This window comes from Neopelma chrysocephalum, unplaced genomic scaffold (assembly GCF_003984885.1).
Source record: "Neopelma chrysocephalum unplaced genomic scaffold, ASM398488v2 Primary Assembly neopelma1_24, whole genome shotgun sequence".
NCBI lineage: Eukaryota > Metazoa > Chordata > Aves > Passeriformes > Pipridae > Neopelma > Neopelma chrysocephalum.
The window spans coordinates 25,300,924-25,319,021 of record NW_020897693.1 but is presented as its reverse complement, the minus strand read 5'-3'; the positions used below and the strand labels follow the sequence as shown (position 1 = coordinate 25,319,021).

Below are 18,098 nucleotides of genomic sequence, written 5' to 3'. Positions count from 1 at the left end.
ATCTCTGTCAGTACTAAACCCAGCCTGAACCCACAAACTTGGCAATTCCTCCCCTATATTCCCTGGGGAATCAGCCTGGCAATGACTCACCTTACACATGTCTACAGGAGCAGGCATTGAACAAAATACCACAGCAGACATAGACAGTTTAATTAAAAAAAATGGTGTCTGTAAGAGGTATGGCAAAAGAATCAAAGCTCTAATGACACCAGAGAGGGAGATCAAGAATAAACACAAATTTGTCATCTAGTGGTTCAGATGGCAGGCTGAACACAAGGAAGGACAGAGTAACACCTGGGTTCTAGCTACTCATCAAGGAGTGTTTTGGTAGCTAGGCAGACACTTGATGAAAACACAAAAGTAGTCTGAGAGCATGGCAAAAACAAGCCAACCGCGCACCCCCATCCTTCCCAGTAGATGGCTAATTTTGGCTCCCTGTCTTAATTTTTTCCTGAATTGTTGAACAGCCCCAGCAGGGAAGGTACAGAGCCCTCTCATACAAATAGGTTCCAGATTCAGGGCTAAGAGGCTGCACTTCTGGAGGTGCAGGTTTGCACGCCTCCAGTGAATAGATAGACACCACAACCATTTCTTTTCTGACTCCTGAAACAACACCAGCTTTCTTTCACTCACTTTTAATGTATTGTTTTTTCAGGAAAGTTAGATGTATTTAGCTGCTATCCAAATTATTGGAAGAATGTTACATTTAGCAAGACTTGGAAACTAGCAAGACTTCATTTGCTTGACTGTACATTCTTTATTCTAGTAACTTTAAAAATATCTTACTGATCATTTTGCATCCGTTGAAAAGGAAGCACTTAAAAACCCCACTCCCTTACTCACTATTAGCATTCCAGTGACAAATTTGATCTTGCTATCATTGTCATATATGGGATTTGCTGACAAAGAGCTCCAGTGAGCCTAAGGGATCCTGTTAGCATTGCTAACACAGCTCCTTTTAGCAAGAGATGTCTTATTGTAAGTATTTTCAGCACCAAAGCTAAGACACAGTCTTTTTCTCCACTCCATCACAAATAATTCTGTTCAATGTGTTTTCAAGTGGAATTTGCTCTATTAAAACACATATTTGCCCTATTAAAGGGCCAAATACTGAAGGGGTTTCCAAAGCTTTTCCATAAGCTGGTGGCAGTACAGTCAAAGCTAAGAGGGATCTGGACCCCAGATCAAACAAACAATTTGACTAGAAAGACTAAAACGTAAAAGCACTTGGTCTTACAAAGTACTTCTCCAAATGAGAAACAAAGAAATCACATTTCATTATGGTGGCTTTTTTTCTACTTGGGAAGAAGGTTTTGTTAGACCTGACTGCAGTAGACACTCCCCTCTAATGCATAGAGACTTTTGAAACAAATCATCCTATCTCCACTGGATAAAAAAATGCTTTTTGCCTCCAGACAGCCTGTGCCCTCAGCTGGATTTATTTCAACTAATTACATCAAGATAAAACCTACTGCATTTTGTTTCTTGTATGCCTTTACTTCATAATAGCTTTCTCAATGTAAAAACTTCAGCCTACAGTAAAGGCATAGTCAAAAGAATGCATAAATTCTGAATCCAAGAATTTACTATATTAAAAAGAAGGGTTCCTTCTTTGCCTTGCGTGCAGGAGAATATCCTGTTCGTTTCTGTTTTCTCTTTGGTAAGATTAGAAGAACAAGAAATGGCTACGATGATTTTTTCTTTTTTTTTTTTTTTTTAAATATGTCTGATAACTTTTGGTGACGCTGGCTTCCAAAGACTCTTTCCTCTTAAGTGTTCTAGTATATTTTAAAAAAAAATTGTTATTTTTTTACTATGAATTCATATGCTCATTTTAAACCCTGGCAAGAAATAATAATACCTCCTTCACAAGGAGTCTAGTTCCATCTGGTTGAGAACCAAACAGCCTTGCCACAGTCTGATCTGAAGTGTAATTGATTTGATCACTTGCAATTTAACTTCTTCACTTAAGTCTTTAGTGCATTAAGACTTCCTGGGGAGGGGAAAGAAAACTGTTTACATTTTTAGACTTTTTACAAGTGCATCCAAAAGCTCCAAGTGTTTGGTGCCTGATTAATTACAAACACCTAAAGGACTGCTCCCAGTCCTATTTACAGAATCCCTCCTAACATCAAGTGACTTAACACTTTCCCAGGCACTTTGAATTGCATGTTCTTTGGGGGGGGAAATCATTTAACAAACTGCCAATGAAAGCAGCTAGTGCAGAATTGCTGGGCAGTGTGGTTAGTCCCAGAATTTAAGATGACAGCTCTAACAGCCCTACAGAAAGGGAAGAGTGATATCTGTTGTAGCTTGTTTGGAGAGTAAAGTAAAAGGACTTGAAAAACGCTAATTAGAATTCAAGATAATGTAAGAAAGGGAAAGATCAATGAATAATATCTAACTGTCCTTAGCCAAATAGGCTAAACAGGATACTTTTGACAAGGAAACAGAAGAAGTAAAACAGAGCAGTTGTTGGAAATATCAAGAAAAGAAATTTGGCCCCAGGTTTGCCTGTATAGTTTCCCAGAAGTGATTTTTTTTTTGGCAATTTTTAAAAGAGTAAATTTTTGGTAACAATACAGATAAAAAGTAGACTATTTTTGTATTTTATTATTATTGTATTTTTAATTCTTAAGTTCGTAAAGTTTAGCATTCTAATATGCACATCAACTAGAAAGTCCTTTAACAGGGGAAAGAAGTATATATAAATTTTTTTTAGGTCTTTTAGAAAGGCTCGCCTGACTCCAGTCTCTTGGATTGTTGTGTGTGCTTTATACACTCTGAGTAGTCCCACTGAAAACAAAGTCAAGCATCTGGCCAAACAAAGTCCCTGCAGGATTCGGGTCCAAATCTAAGTTTAGCAGAAAAATGAAGTATGTGCACAAATCCACCTTTCTTACCAAGGCACTTAACTATCTGTTTGCGCTTATGTATATAGTTAAAATGGTATATAAGACAACCAGCAGTTCTTTTTAGGTAATGACAACTGGTTAAACACTTCTTTGTCTGCCTTTAGATTTTTTTTTGTCCAGAACGGTGAAAACTTGGCTTATTCACTGGAAATATCCTTTTTTTTTTTTTTTGGTGAGAATTACAGAAGTTAAAAGGCCTTCTTCCTTGTTAAAAGCATTTAGAAATTTCAAAATGGATGTATTTAAGCATGTAGACAGAGAAGAGATGAAAGTTAAAAAAAAGTATGTTTCATCTTCCCAGATTAAGTGGAACTCTCAATTTCTCTTATAAATTGCTTATTGCATGGGAAGTTTGGTACCCAATTAACTTTAAGGATTTAGGCCAAAATTATTCTGTCTCCTTTGAAAACTCTGTTCCTTACAGCAGTTTTATAGGTGGGAAAATGGAGTCAAGAGAAAATCAGCGGGAGTGAAACAAGGTAAAGGATGAAGGGAGAATGCATTTGTGCCTCTTATACCTCTTCTTTTTGCTGTAGAGACCATCTAAATAAAAAATATCAGTGAAAAGACTTTGGTTTCTTACCACCTGCATTAGTATTTATTCCGAGAAGTGAAGTAACTGATGCTAAAGCAGTACAACTGTTTAACAGAATTCCTTCCTTCCTGTAACACAGCAGTCATTTTTTGTGACACTGGATTTCAAGTATAAAATGCAAAAAGTCTACACAGTCTAAGGAAGTTGTTGTCTCAGACAAAAAAAAGGGCTTCAGCTCTTTCATTCCTGCAAAGTAAAAGGGCCTATTTTGCCAGAACTGTGTACATCTATGCATGTCAAAAAGTGTAATTTGTCTAAGATGCTGGGATGCAGTAAGGTGTGAGAAGATAGTCTTTTACTTTTGCAGCAAAACTGGAAACTGTATTTCGTAGTTGTCATATCCTTGGAGGGAAATATGTATGTAAATAATACATTGAGCTCCTTAGAAGCCTCTTTTCATAATTCCCAGTTATAACTTCAGACTGTAAGGGCTTCTTATGTTCACACAACCTCAGTTTGCTTAGCTAAGTCACTTGTATCATGTTGCTCCAGAGGTGCCATGAAAGCAAAGAGTGTCAGCAAACACCTCCTACAGCTTCAGGAGGCAGAAGAAAAAGAAAAACAAAGGCATGAGGGTAGAGGAATTTTTCATGGGTATTTTATGGCTTTCATTTTCTTAGTAAATTCTTTTATAGTCATCAAATACATAAGATGCATCAAAAAAATTGTGAGAAGAGTTATAAAAAGGTTAGCTTGACAAATGGTATTTCTTCATTTGGCATGAAAGTTTATATTTATCCAGCAGTCAAACTTCATCCTAATAAAATAAGCTTTTGTAAATCACTTCTGAAAAAATAGTCACATATGGATTCAATTATGTCTGTAGGTATTTTAAGGCCACAAAACATATTTTTTGTTCTATGTCTGCAGCACATACAGAGTGGAATGCTGGTGGGTGACCATGTCTCCTAGGTGTGGAGATGACTGCAAGCCTACAACCTCACTCTACATGCATTGTATGCTAAACAAGAAAGCTTTTCAAGCATACCAGGATATCATACTTTTCAGAGCAGAATCCCAGATTTCAAGCTTTTCTCTCTAACTCATTTATTCTTTTGATGTCCAGTATCTTATTTCTGAAGATTTGCAAATTATTTCTAGAGCAAGCAATATTTTGAAAATAAAAAAATGAAAATATTTCATTCTCAAAAAAACCCCAGCCCTAAAATAAGCATTTTTCCATACTTAACTTTCTCTCATTCAGCTGATGGAAATCTATACATTACAATGTTGATGTTCTGTCAACATAAATCTAAAATACTGTTTTTTTCAGTAAGTACAATATTATCAAAATCTTTCTTGTCAGCCTGTGTGGCGGAGCATCCATCACTCAGACATTAATTCTAAAACACAAATAAGATTAAAAATCCTTAATTAAACAGAATTTTGCCAAAGTGAAGCACAATCTCAAGCTTGATTCTCTAGTAGATTTTATGAGAAATGTAACTCAATTCAGACTAACCTCAGTCTTTTTTCCGGTACTGTCTCATGTGGCTTGATATGAAGTTCAGTGCTACTTAAATGAGCCACAGGGAACTGGATTCTTCAAGTATCAATTATTTTGTATGACAAAATATGTAGTCTTCTTGCCCTGTATAGCAAAGAAGCTCAAACACCTGGGCAAGAATTCCATGCATGGCCCATCCAACACACAGTACATATTATCTTGCTTATGCCCCAAGTCATGAATAACTTCTGAGACACTGCTCCTCTTTCCCATCAAGTCAGGAAGATAGCAGTGTACCAGAAGCTCAACAATATCCCACAATGTAAAGATATCCCTCATCTCTGAGAGAGAGAATGTACCACAAAATTTGTTTCTGAAACCAGACATCTCTGCAACGCACATATCTTTTGTCACATCGGATAACAAATTTTATAGCCTCACACCTCCACTGGACAGCTTCAAACCCCCCGAGAATGGCAGGTGGCAAGCAGCAGACTGCAGTGGAAGTCAGTGTTTGCTTCTAGCCTTGTTACAAGCTCAATCAGAAAAGTTACTGTTGTGTTGGCGAGATAAATTCTTCCTTAACATTTCATTCCTTAATTTTCACACGTTTTTCACAGGCACCATTGGAATTTTAAAGGGCAAGAAGCACAGCAAAACATCACTATCTCTGTATTAAAAAGAAGCTGAGGCATGCTGGTAGGTTGATACGTAGGTGCATACATTCATATTTTCTCCTTTAAAACGCATGAATAGAGTGGCTTGGCAATACTCTTCTTGAATGTTACCAACAGAAAGGAAACATCTCAAGTGACTGCCATAGAAAAAGCACTTTAAACATTAGAGATTTTGTCATCAATGGTTGAGTGTTATGTACACCCTTAGGTTTTTCTCTGTAAATCAGTGCCAGATTCATAGCCCTGTATACCAAGGTCCTTTCTCTCTTTAGCAGTACAGTTCAAAATAACAAGTAAGGCAGTTCAGATGTGCCCTGTCTCTGTCGGACAGCTCGCCTTACTTCTGACCTGGAGGACACATCTAGAAGTGAGAGATATTGGCTTTCTAGGTATATTAGGGCCAGCTTTCAGCTGTCACAGAGCAGTTACATCTCCCTGAAGTCATTATAAACTATTTCAATTTACTAAAGAAGAGGATCTGGTCCCTGTGAGTCTTTGACTTCTCTGCAAAGGCTTTTAATAAGATACCAACTGTCCTGGCAGTGAGGATATATTGAGTAGCACTCGAAGTTAGCAGTAGCAGACAGGAGCTCAGCCCAACAATATTTTTCTCTGCAAGAATTAAGTACAGCACTTCTTTTAAGCTTACACAATTCTTACTGTTCCACTAAAACAAAGAACAACTCACACAGTGAATACCAGCAAGAAACGGGAGAGGAAATAAAAAAAAAAGCCCAACAAAACAATAGCAAGCGGGTGGTTGAAATCAGTCAGGTTCACAGTACAGTACACACTGCTACTACTCCATGACATGGAAGCTCTTCATCTAAATCTTTCTAACAAAAACATGCAGATTCCCATAGGCCTCTTTAATACTAAATAATTACACAACATTTCTCCATCGGTATTGCAGCTCCAATTAGCAGCACTGGTGAGCTTCAACAGAATTTCAAGTGTGGATAAGGAAGAAGTATTTCCCTTTAAGCACTGGGTCCTTTTTTAACCAGTCTATGGTTGGGATCTGACCAGCACAGCTGAACTTTTGGAGTAACCGCAGGGAATGTTTTTTTAAAGACTCCAGCAGAAATAAAGAATACAATCTTCCAAGCTGGAAATGATCTGGATACCTGATGTTAAAGAAAGAACAATGAGGAAAATGATGTCTTTTCCCTGCCTCCCTCAATCACAAAGAAATAAAAATAGACACAAATGTTTCTTCTTTTTTGACAAGTCTTTTTATTTATTTATTTATTTATCTATTTATTTATTTATATCTTCATCCAATCCAAGAAAGCAGCTGCAGCTGCAATTGTTTACCTTGTTGGTACCCAAGTGGTTTATTTTTGTGAATGAGCAGATAAGTGCTTGCAGGAATAATTCTACTTTCCAATTGTCAAAGAAATTTGAACACTTGTCTTGCTTGATCCAAGCAGCTAGTGTTTACTTGAAACACTGTGTGGATTAAACTGAGAGAAAGAAACCAGATGAGAAAATATGGTGTAGGACATTCAACTGCAAGAAATGAAGATGGTTCTTGAGGAGGGATCACAACTTCCACACCAGGAGCTGCTTCTTAGTGTTTCTTAGTTTGCTTTAATTCAGAGTGACATCTACTCCAGATGACCAGCTCTGGCTAGATGACAGTAAGGCATTAAGTGGGCATATCCGCTCTGCAATAGATGCCCAGAAGTATCATCTAGGAAAGTCAGTACCAGAGTGGCATGTAAATGACATCCCATAAAAATACAGAAGAGAGGCAGGTTGCCTGCCTGGAAGCACATGCAGAGCCAGGGCCATCATCAGGCACCACAAGGAGCTCAGGGCAACTGCAGAAAACACTTCCTCCAGCACCAGTCAAGTGGTCAGACCATGGCCCTGGGGAAGGTGCAGCACAGAGCAGCTCCCCAGCCTGTCTCCAGGGCTGGTAATCAGAGTGAAAAAGAGCAGATGAGAGGTGCATAGACCCTTCTCTTTCAGTACAACCAGTTAAGAGAAGAAAAAAAAAAGGAACATAAAGTCTGTCAACATATGGAGAGAGGGGAATTGTGACTTTTTCTTTGAATTCACAAAGGAAGTACCCCAATTAATTAAAAACATGTATTAATTTTATAGCACTTTTATGAGTAAAATAACAAAAAATCCTAAAAGTTCCCTGGGCCTCTCCTTCTATCCATCTAGGTACCATTTGCTGTAGTTCTTTGCCAGTAATCCTTCCCCCAATAATTGTATTTGAATTTCAATGGCTCCTGCACATTAACTCATTTTCTCTCTGATGCTGCCACCTACCACCGCACTACGGCCACTTGCTCGGTGACTGAAGTGATTCTTTTTTAACAAGCTGTTGCTAAGCACTCACCTACGTAACTGGCACTAAGGGGAACCATGCTTTGGCCTTAGCAAAGAACAAGCTATTGCTAAGTCCTATGAAAACTACTGTGGAAAACTTGGCATCTTGCATAGCCCCGGCATCCCTAATAAAGCAGATCCTTTCATTTTAATTCGTCTTCCCCCTCTGCAAAACCAGGCACAATAAAACTATCTCTTTGTCAGGTGAGATCCGGGCCTCTCTGCAGCTCAAGGTGGATGCTGACTGCTGGGTGACTGAGGAGCAGGGCTGTTTTGGTTCACGGGCAGTAACTTGTGCCTGACAGTAAGGAGAGCACAGACCGTTGCAGCACCACCTGCAGCGCCGAGGTTCCTTGCAGAGCTTCTCTCAGCTTTGTTTTCAGCTGGGTGATGCCCACAGCTTGAAGCAGCAGCTGACAAACATCTCCGTTTAATTAGGAAGCCCAAAAGTCAGTCCTTGTTTCGGAGGCTGCTCCTGCCCGTAGTGACCATCAGCTGCGTTGCATCTCTCCGTGGTAAAAAGTCCGCAGTAGACGAGTGCTGGTGCTGGAGCGCCTGGAGGACGGGTTAGCCGGCTGGCACCGAAGGAAGTGCAGGTTTCACTGCGGAGCGGTGGAGTTCCTCCGCCCTCCAAGGCTCTATCCCTCGATGCCCCTAGCCCCATGCTGGCTGCAGATTTGGGATATGCTTCGGGCAGCCGCAGGGTTACGGCTGCGAAGGGTTCGGTCCGCAAAACGCTAAGCCCCCGCTGTTTTTTGCCTAATTTCGAGGGACCGCTGGGCCCCCGTGTGGGCTGGCTCGGGCGTCGCCGCCGCCCTGCCTTAGGCCTCCGGAGCGGCCCTACGGCGCTGCGCTGCTCCCACGGCCGCCCCGACGATCGGGCGGCTCCGGCCACCTCCGCGCTCAGCCTCGGCAGAACGCGGCGCTCCTCCGCCGTCCCTGCCCCCCGCGGGATGCCTGAGGATCCCGCAGCTGTCCAAGAGACGCAGTGACGGGACACTCGCGGTGTCCCGCCTCTTGCAGGACAAAAAAAAAAGGAAAAAAAGACAAAAAAAAAGGAAAAAAGACAAAACACCCAAACAACAAACCCTCCCTGATACAGAGCTATGAGCGCGGGTCTGCGGACGGGAGCCACGGTTGAATACCCTCTGCACACAGACATAACCGCAGGGTTTGTGGTGGTTTGTTCTTTTTTTTTTTTTTTTTTCAAAGCTGTGTTACTCCCGGCGTATTGCAGAACCTCAGCAAATCCAACTTGTAAGAAGGAGGACCGCAAAGGTAGGCTGGTCAGCGGCTCCCCGCGGCGGCCTCACTGGTCCGGCCGGCTCATGGGCAGTGGAGCGCCCCGGCAGCCCAGCCTGCGGCCAGAGCAGCGTGCACGGAAGGGCAGTGGAGGCGGGGTGGAGTAGGATTTAACTCTTCTTAAATGTCATACTTTAACGGGGATGGAAAATGTGAATTTTCTGTGCATTCCAGGAACAATTCCTTGGGGTAGTGACCTTTAGCACCGATTCTCTTATGAGAGGAAAGTAGTCGAGTGTTTATCTGGATGACTGAAAGCTTTCCCTGGTGGAAGTTTATGGAAGTGTTAAAAGGGGCGGATAACACGGGCTTTGGAGGAGCTTGTCCAATGATCTGGAGGGGCTTGGAGAGCAGATCTCAGCTGGCAGACATTTAAATGGGAGACAGCTCGGCGCTGCTGCAATTTGTAGTCAGGATTCGAGACTCTCTCTCTCTATGGACTCCCGGGCAGCTCCGGGCTCCCACGCCTCCCTCTCCACCGAGTGACCCGCCGGGAAGAACCCCGCAGAACCCGAGCCGCCGCCGACGAGCCGGGTCCCGCCGAGGAGCCGCCGCCGCGCAGGTGAGCCGGGACGGGACGCGCTGCGCGCACAGCGGGGGCGCAGATGGGTCCGGCAGCTGTGGAGATCGGTCAGTCTCTGTAGGAAGCAAAATTTTAAGTTCTTTATCCTACCTTCGGGGAGAGGGAAGGGGAGGAGTCGTTCACTGATTTCTAGCAAAACTCCGGGACGACTCAGTTTTGCAGGGGGTGACACCCGTCCCTCCCGTCAGCGGGAGTGAGGTGGCCCGACCCTTCTGCTGCAGTGCTGGGGGTTAGGGTGCTGTTACATCTCTTTCCCCTGACAAGCACAGGGACTGCAAAAGCCCCGTTAGCTCTGCCTCTCATCTCCGCCTACAGCATCACTCCCGACAAATTGGATTCGGCGCCCACCCGAGACACGGAAAAATCCCGGCCCGGCCTCTGTACGGAGTGGGGCGGGGGCAGATCCCCAGGTGCCAGCCCTGTCTCGTCCCGTCGAGCGGCCCTCTACGAGGTCGCTCAGCCCCCGGCTCTGCCCTGACCCGCCTTTGCAAACCTCTGCTCCTCGGAGAAGAGTCCCCCTGGTGCCCTAGGAGCTCCCGGGTGCGGGGGACCGTACCGCCCGGGAGACTCGGTGTGTGTCAGCGGGATCGGGGGCCGCGAGGGGAAGGGTCTGCACCGGCAGTGACCGTGGGCAGCGCCGTGCGTCTGTCATCGCGCGGCCTCGGGCGCCGTCGGGCGGAACGGGACGCGGCTCACCGCTGCGCTCGGCGCCTGCCGCTGCCTCCTGGCCCTGCCCTCCCACCTGACTCGGAGCCAAGGGCTTTTTGTCGCCCGACGGTTCTATGTATCTGTCGACCACCGCTCCCCTTCCCTGCCCTGACAGGCCTCTCAGCCAGGCCGGAGTGACCGGAGCCCTCCCCGCAGCGCGTCGGGCCCCTGCGGCCCCGCGGACGGGCCGCTCTCCCCTCGGCCCCGGGCCAGTGGCGCGACTTGGAGCAGGGCTTTTCCCTCCCGGAGAAGGCTTCTTACTTGCCCCGTCCTTTCCACTGCGACCCCCGGGGGGTCAGCAGTCACCTTAGGGAGTTCGTTCTCCGTGGGGTAAACCTAGACGGCGGCCCGGCGGGAGAGCCGGGCGGTGTGTTCCCAGCCACCGTGAGGAGCGTCCGCGCCCGCGGGGTATCGGGCCGAGCCGCTCCCGGACAAGCCAAGCCAATCAAGCCTGCGGCCTCTCCCATCTGAAGGCCGCCGACGGTCCCTGCGCCGCAGCCAGGCTGTGCTCAGTCACAGCTGCGTCTTACCTCGTCGGCTTGGGCGGTGCGGCGGGGCTGTCCTGCCCAAGCCGGGGCCGTTCTGTCCAACACGGGGAGCGCCGCGGCGGCAGTGGGCTGGGAGGGTGTGCCGTCCCCGCGTCCCGGCGGGCTGGGAAGGTGCGCGGCCCCCGGCCCGCTGTTCTGAGCCGCAGCATCCCTCTCCGGCCATCAGCTGCGGCCTCGCTCCTGGTGTCCAGCTTGTGGCTCCTTTCGGTGACAGGATCGCAAGCGAAGCCCGTTTCGGTCATCAGGGCTGAGATCCAGCGTTGGGAAAACTTCCTTTTGCATAGACAGAGGTTCTGAAACACCAATGTGCGTTTGGCTCTCCCTGCTGCTGACGGGACATGGGGTTTGGTCATCCGTTTTGTGAGCGGAGACTTTCGGGTGCAGCGCCAGTTGGGCCCCCAACCCCAGCTGCCCCTGAGCCCAGCTCGGTGAGCCGGGAGCTGGAGAAGCGCTCTGCTCCTGCCCCACTCTCGCTGACCCGACAAGCCCCACAGTAACCAAGCAGCGTGCGGTGAGGCTGTATGTAAAGTATAAAGGGCACTGATGCCCGTAGCTCTCTGCTTCTATTTAGCATCTAGTGCCAAGCTGTCCTAAACCATTTTCTTTTTCTCTCGCCAACGCCACCCAGAAATGCGTAGCCTCTGCTGAATGCTCTCTCCTTTTCAGCACGCATGGCTGTGCACGGGAGCAAAGCTATTCCGGTCGTTTTAGGGCTCCGTGAGCAAATCTGTCAGAAGGGAGTTTTGTGCTGGGAAATGGAGCTGTCGGGCTGCGTGGACGTCTTCAAGGCAAGGCTAATTCGGGTTTGGTGCCAGCCATGCCCACCATGATCTTCAGCTTCCCTGGAGTCCTTTAGGACGTCCTGCAGAAAAATGCTCTCTTAAAGGGGGAATTCTCAAAGTTTCAAGGGTTTTTTTTGTTTATTTTGGTTTCTTTGTTTTTAAATTGCTGCCTATGCTCATTACATGTCTCAAAAAGGCCCATCTCTATGATCCTCAAGAAGAAATTATCTGAAATGTAAATGTATCCAAATTCTACCAAACTGTCTTAAAAAAAAATTGCAGTTCTCTGGGAACTGCAGTTGCCATGCCTTTTTTAATATTTAAAAATATAGATCTATGAACTATAAAAACATTACATAAGACTATTTCTGTAATTCATATGTAATAAGTGAGCCATAAAATTATTCTGATCCTTTGGGACATAAACCACTTCAATTTTCTAAGTAGTCAAAGGGATTGTGTTTTTCCGCTTTCTTTGGCTAGTATTTGAAGCCTGCCAAATACATTTTTCTTTTAGGTCTTCATCAGATTATCTTTCATGTTTTCTGTGAAGCACAGGAGCCCATGGCTTGTCATGATATTATCCTAGCAAATATGGTTCACAGATGAAATTATAGGCCTGCTGAGGTCTGTGAGAATTTTGCTGTATATTTCAACAGAACCAGGTTTCCATCCAGTTGTTTTAAACAAGTTGCTTTGTGCTAAAAATTTCAGTAGTGACTTTCTGACTCTGCCTGGGAACTCATAGGGAAATTCTGTCTATGAACTGACATGTGGAGGTCCTTAATTTGCAGCAGAAAATGTATAAATTAAAAATTACATCTTATTTGTATGAAATAATAAACCTGAAAGCATATACATATCAATGGTTGCTAATATTGATCCACAAATTTCTTAATCTGTTTTAGATGATGAGATCTCAGCTCTAGATAATCCCCATATGAAGCGATATCAATGTTAGAGCACAATTCTTCTCCTATTTGAAGTCAGAAATAAAATTTCTTTTGGCTTTGTGATTAAGACTTTACAGATGATGAAAAGTGGAACTCAGCAGTAAAATATGGAAGAATAGATTTTTTGATTATTGAGTTACTATTAAAAATAAATATTAATTCTATACTGAATGAAATAAGTGGGAATTGACCATGTTGGTTGTGGTCATCTGTTTGTTCAAAGGATTCTTAAATGAATTGTCAAAAGGATTTCTGGTTATGCCAGTGTAACATCCAGTACAGTGTCAAGTAATAAAAATTTTGCAGAAATTTGGAATATAAGCTTTTGCAGCCTGATTCTCACAGCTTCTACCGAAGCTCTAGGGCTATCACTTCTGCAGAATTATGACAGTAGTGAGGAGAAAAAACATTTACTTCAGAGAGATTTCTCTTCAGTAAAATGCCATGTATGGTGACGTTGATTTTAGTTGCTTCTACTATCCTCTTCTGTGTTCCTTTTTTTTTTTAAGTAATAAAAAGACCTTGTTAAAGAAACATTCACAACTTCTAACTCATAGATAGATGAACCACTTCACTTCCTAATGTAAGCAAAGGTGTCATCTTCTCTCATAAGCAAATGCATTGCCCTGGGACCAAAGGTGCCTGCACTGCATTTTGACTGCTTTCCTTCCTGAGGCATACCCCCTCATGTTCCTTTGTATTTTACATTTAAAACCCTATCCCTTAATCTTTTAATAAATGTTTAATAACTTATTATTAGAAAAGGATCCTGCTTGAACTGCGGTGGGGATCTTGAAGTTCACACAGCCTCTTCTGTGTTTAATCTGTATTTATCCCTAAATGACTGGATTAATTTTACTTTTAGAAGTGTTTTTTGGAAGTGACCATAACAAATGTTTCTGCTGAGTGGCTAATTTTCATTTGAATCACAACTTCTTTCATGAGAATGTAATGTAGCTTCCTTTAAGGCTGGAAACCAACTCAGAGAAAAATTACTTTCACACCCCCCCCCCGTTTAGGATTACATTGAAACACATGCTTGCATTTCCTTAGGGTTAAGTACGTGGTTAATAAAGATGCATGAATCTGGGATACAGACCTTTCAATAGTGAATATTATAATGAAATTTCCTCCAAATTCCCATCCTGAAGTACACTTCATTTTCATATGACTAGACCTTACTTGTGTCATCAATTGCACATCTATGGGGAAAAAAAGGTGAAGCATTGTGCAGGTCATCAGTTTTAAAAGTAAAAGTAGTCCAGGAATATGCATGCTCATGGAACCTCAACTAAGTTGTGGAACACTAAACAAACACCTGAATTTTTCTGGCACTGCTTATAAACTAGCAATTTATTTTCATTTGCATGCAATTACTTTTTTTTTTCCTTTTATGACTCTGATACCATGTTGAACAAATAAGTGCATATTAAAATACTGTATAATAGAGCATGGGTATACAGTCACCAGAGAAGTAGGAACAGTTTTGAAAGGAATCATTCTGGTCTCCTGAGAAAATAAGCACTGGTTTATAACCCTTTTTAAAAAATATTTTTAAAACAAAATTAAAATTAAAAAGAAACGTGTTTAAATAACATTCAGGCTGCAATAGAAATGAGGAAAAAGCAGCAAATGTGAAGTCTGGGCTGACATTTGTGAAGTCTGGTTATTAAAATTGTGTGTTCCGTATCATATTTCATTTACATATTAAAAGCAACCCTTCCAAATTGTCTGTTGGAGTCAGCAATAGTGTCATTCTTGCACCCCTTGCTTGAAGCCTGACAAACATAGGACATGCTGGTGCATAAATATAAATGAATAAAATGAATGCATATATTTATGATATATATTATGAGCTCTAGGGGCTCTAAAAATCTGTAGACAAAGACTTAAAAGCATCTTCCTGAGTATAATGGAACACCCTTATGATACATTTCCACGTCAGAAATTCCTTTCCCAATCCATTTGATGAGAAATGCTTTTTGAACAGCATAACATTTATTTTCTCCATGTGACTGGAAAGACCTAGTAACTGAGAAATTAGCAGTTATCTTTTATAGCAAATGGTAGTGACCCTGAGCCTCTGCTGAGTCTCTAGGTGGCCCTCACAGCATTGGCATTTGGCTGCTTTCCTACCTAGTTGTGTGGTCTCAGGCAGAGCGGATAAAGCCGTCCAGGACAGTGCCCTTGGTTTTGTATGTTTCTTGGGTAGTAACACAAGCAGGACTCTTCAGCTGAAAAACTAAATTTTTCCATACTGATAAAATGAATCTAATAAGGGATACAACTGCAGCATTCCAAGCAGGTAGAAGACACTGACTTCCTCAGGGTTTTTTTCACAGTCCTTCGCCTTTTTAATGCCTGTGCTCCTTTACAGTTTTAGAGTTTTACAGGTTGGGGTTTTTTTGTAAGTAGTTGCTCATTTCTAGTGGCTTCTTCCAAGCTCCCATGGGGAGGGTCCCTCGGAGATTCCCTCATCTGTCTATCTTGCTACCATATCCCTGGCTTTCAGAAGAACTCAGAGACCACAATACATTTCGAAGGGGGAAGTGTAACAGCTGATGAGTTTCTCCTGGGCTGGTTGCTGTCTTGAGCTGACTGAAAAGCCTAAAGAACTCAGAGCTTTGGGAAGAGGAGAAAAAGTGGAATAAGGGAGGCAAAAAAGGTTGTTGCTATGCTATTAATCAGGTTGGAGCAGGCATGCAGCTTTGCAGGACCTGATCATCTCCACTTAACAGCACTTCTTGAAGTGGTCTTTCTATTGTGTGCACAAATTCTATGATATTTAAGCTCATATATGAAATTCTGTCATCCTCCTATGTCCTTTCAATATCATCCTGCATATAATGAATAAAACTCAGAGGTCTGAAAAATTCTTAACGCTTGGATTGCATCTGTATTACTTCTGTCAAGGATTCAGGGTAATGTGCGAGAAGGTGTAGTTTGAAATTATTGATGCATCTGTTTTAACCTATACCTAAATATTCTTTCATTTTAGTTGCCTCACTTATTGCATATCTCAGCTTAAGCATTATTACACTCAGGTGCATTGGTCCCCTTTAGAGGTGCAGAGTGACAGAGCTTGGGGTGGTGTAATTCAGGCAACATGTGGATACAGCATACACGTTACATACTAGATGTATATTATGCAAGAAGCTGTACAAAGCGACTCCAACTAAGGAACACATAGCTAGACTAGATCTGCTGAGTCAAAAACTTTAGTCCTCTGGTATAGTAGATAGCTGTGTCATAATAATAAATCCTTGTGTAATGTAAAATTTATTCTTCCACCATTATAAGTCAGGAGCAATCTTCCTAATGTCAGTGAGCTATAAGAAGGGAATGAGAACTAGGGTAATATACATGGGGAAAAGATCTGGAAAAAGATGGAGGGTACACAAAATAAAATTATGTTTGGTCTTACTTTAGCCTCTGACTTTCAATCACTATTTGAAAGCTTTTATCACTTGGTAATTTGGAAACATCTGTCCAGCTGGTAGAGTCTGAATGCTTATCTTTTTACAAGTGTGTGTGTGTACATACAGTTCTTTTATGGAACTGAAAATTTACTGCATATCTGGCTTCTGTTGATATCTGAAATCCACAACTGTGCTTTATTTCCTCAACTTCCTTCATACAGGATGGTCCGCACACTGTATGCCATCGGTGCCTTGTTTCTTTTGATGGGATTTCTGCTTCCAACAGTGGAAGGGAGAAAGAGGAATCGTGGATCTCAAGGTGCTATCCCTCCTCCTGACAAAGATCAGCCCAATGATTCAGAGCAAATGCAGACACAGCAGCAGTCAGGCTCCAGGCATCGAGAACGAGGAAAAGGCACCTCGATGCCTGCTGAAGAGGTGCTGGAATCCAGTCAGGAGGCTTTGCACATCACTGAGCGCAAATACCTAAAGCGAGATTGGTGTAAAACTCAACCTCTCAAACAAACTATCCATGAAGAAGGCTGCAACAGTCGTACCATTATCAACAGGTTCTGCTATGGCCAGTGCAATTCCTTCTACATTCCCAGGCATGTCCGTAAAGAAGAAGGCTCCTTCCAGTCTTGTTCCTTCTGTAAGCCCAAGAAATTCACGACCATGACTGTTACACTGAATTGCCCTGAGCTTCAGCCCCCGAGAAAGAAGAAAAGAATCACCCGAGTTAAGGAATGCCGGTGTATATCTATTGACCTGGACTAAACTGAGACAAAAGTAGCAATTGCACTCTAACTGTACCCAATCATTGCCAGCGTGAGAGTGAGTGGCATGAACTAGCATACCTTCAAGGCTGGACAAAACTGAAAGGGACCTAGTGAATCACCTAAAACCAGCAAAAACCCTACAAAAAGAAAGAAAAAAAATTGATGTAAAGGAAGGGCATGCATGTGTGTGTGTGTAAGGGAGAAAATGGATATGTATAAGCAAATATCTCAATGTTCACTGCAAAAAAAAAAATTAACAGGGGTATGAAGTATTGAAAAAACGCTATTTACTCACAATTATGAATTAGGGTTCCTAGTGTATATCCACATTTTTGTGGCTTGCTGGAAAAGTGGAGCTGTGGGTTTTGTGAATGTTCACCTTTTGTGCTATTTGCTTTTACTGTATTACATGAAACATCAAAGTGAGAGGACAATACATTTGAAAGCATGAATCTATTCTTATATACAAAATAGACAAAATGCAGTTTAAAGTGTAGCAAAGCCATCACTGAAAATAGCAGCCATGTCAAGAGTTTGTAACATGCTTCTTCAGAAAAATAGCTGTAATCCAAAAGCCATGTCTGGGGAACAATGGGGGGATGTGGTAGTGTTGAAAAGTCACTATAGGTGGATGGAAAACAGAGCTACATCAACTTAGAAAGAAAAAGGCCAAAGCAAGTAGACAGGGAGAGTACAAAAGGGAGTAGAAAAAGGAAAGCTACACAAATAGGAAGACACAGAGGAAGAGATATTGTCTTCTGTTTATGTTTTGCTTTAATTTATATACCTAGTCGTATATTACATAAATTAAAAAGAAACTATATACAAGGCTATAAATATACTTCTGAATTCTAATGGTTCTCTAAACCAATCAAACCCCACTCTTATGCTACTAGATCCATTTGATGTCTTGTATTTCTCATATCAGTTATTCTTCATATCTACATATATATGTATATGCAGTATCTTTTAGTCGGTGATATCTATACATACATGCAATCAGTATGCATACTTCAGTGTGTGTATCCAAACTCCTTCTCTTTT

General features: G+C 42.7%; 1 protein-coding gene across 1 annotated transcript; it reads left to right on the top strand.

The window, feature by feature from the left end:
• The first annotated feature begins 9,308 nt into the window (after positions 1 to 9,308).
• Positions 9,309 to 17,187, top strand: GREM1 (gremlin 1, DAN family BMP antagonist). Its single transcript, XM_027708917.1, has 2 exons — positions 9,309 to 9,844; positions 16,497 to 17,187. Exon 2 carries the CDS (start codon positions 16,498 to 16,500, stop codon positions 17,050 to 17,052), a length of 555 nt encoding a protein of 184 aa, XP_027564718.1. The 5' UTR covers positions 9,309 to 9,844; position 16,497; the 3' UTR covers positions 17,053 to 17,187.
• Positions 17,188 to 18,098: the final 911 nt, after the last annotated feature.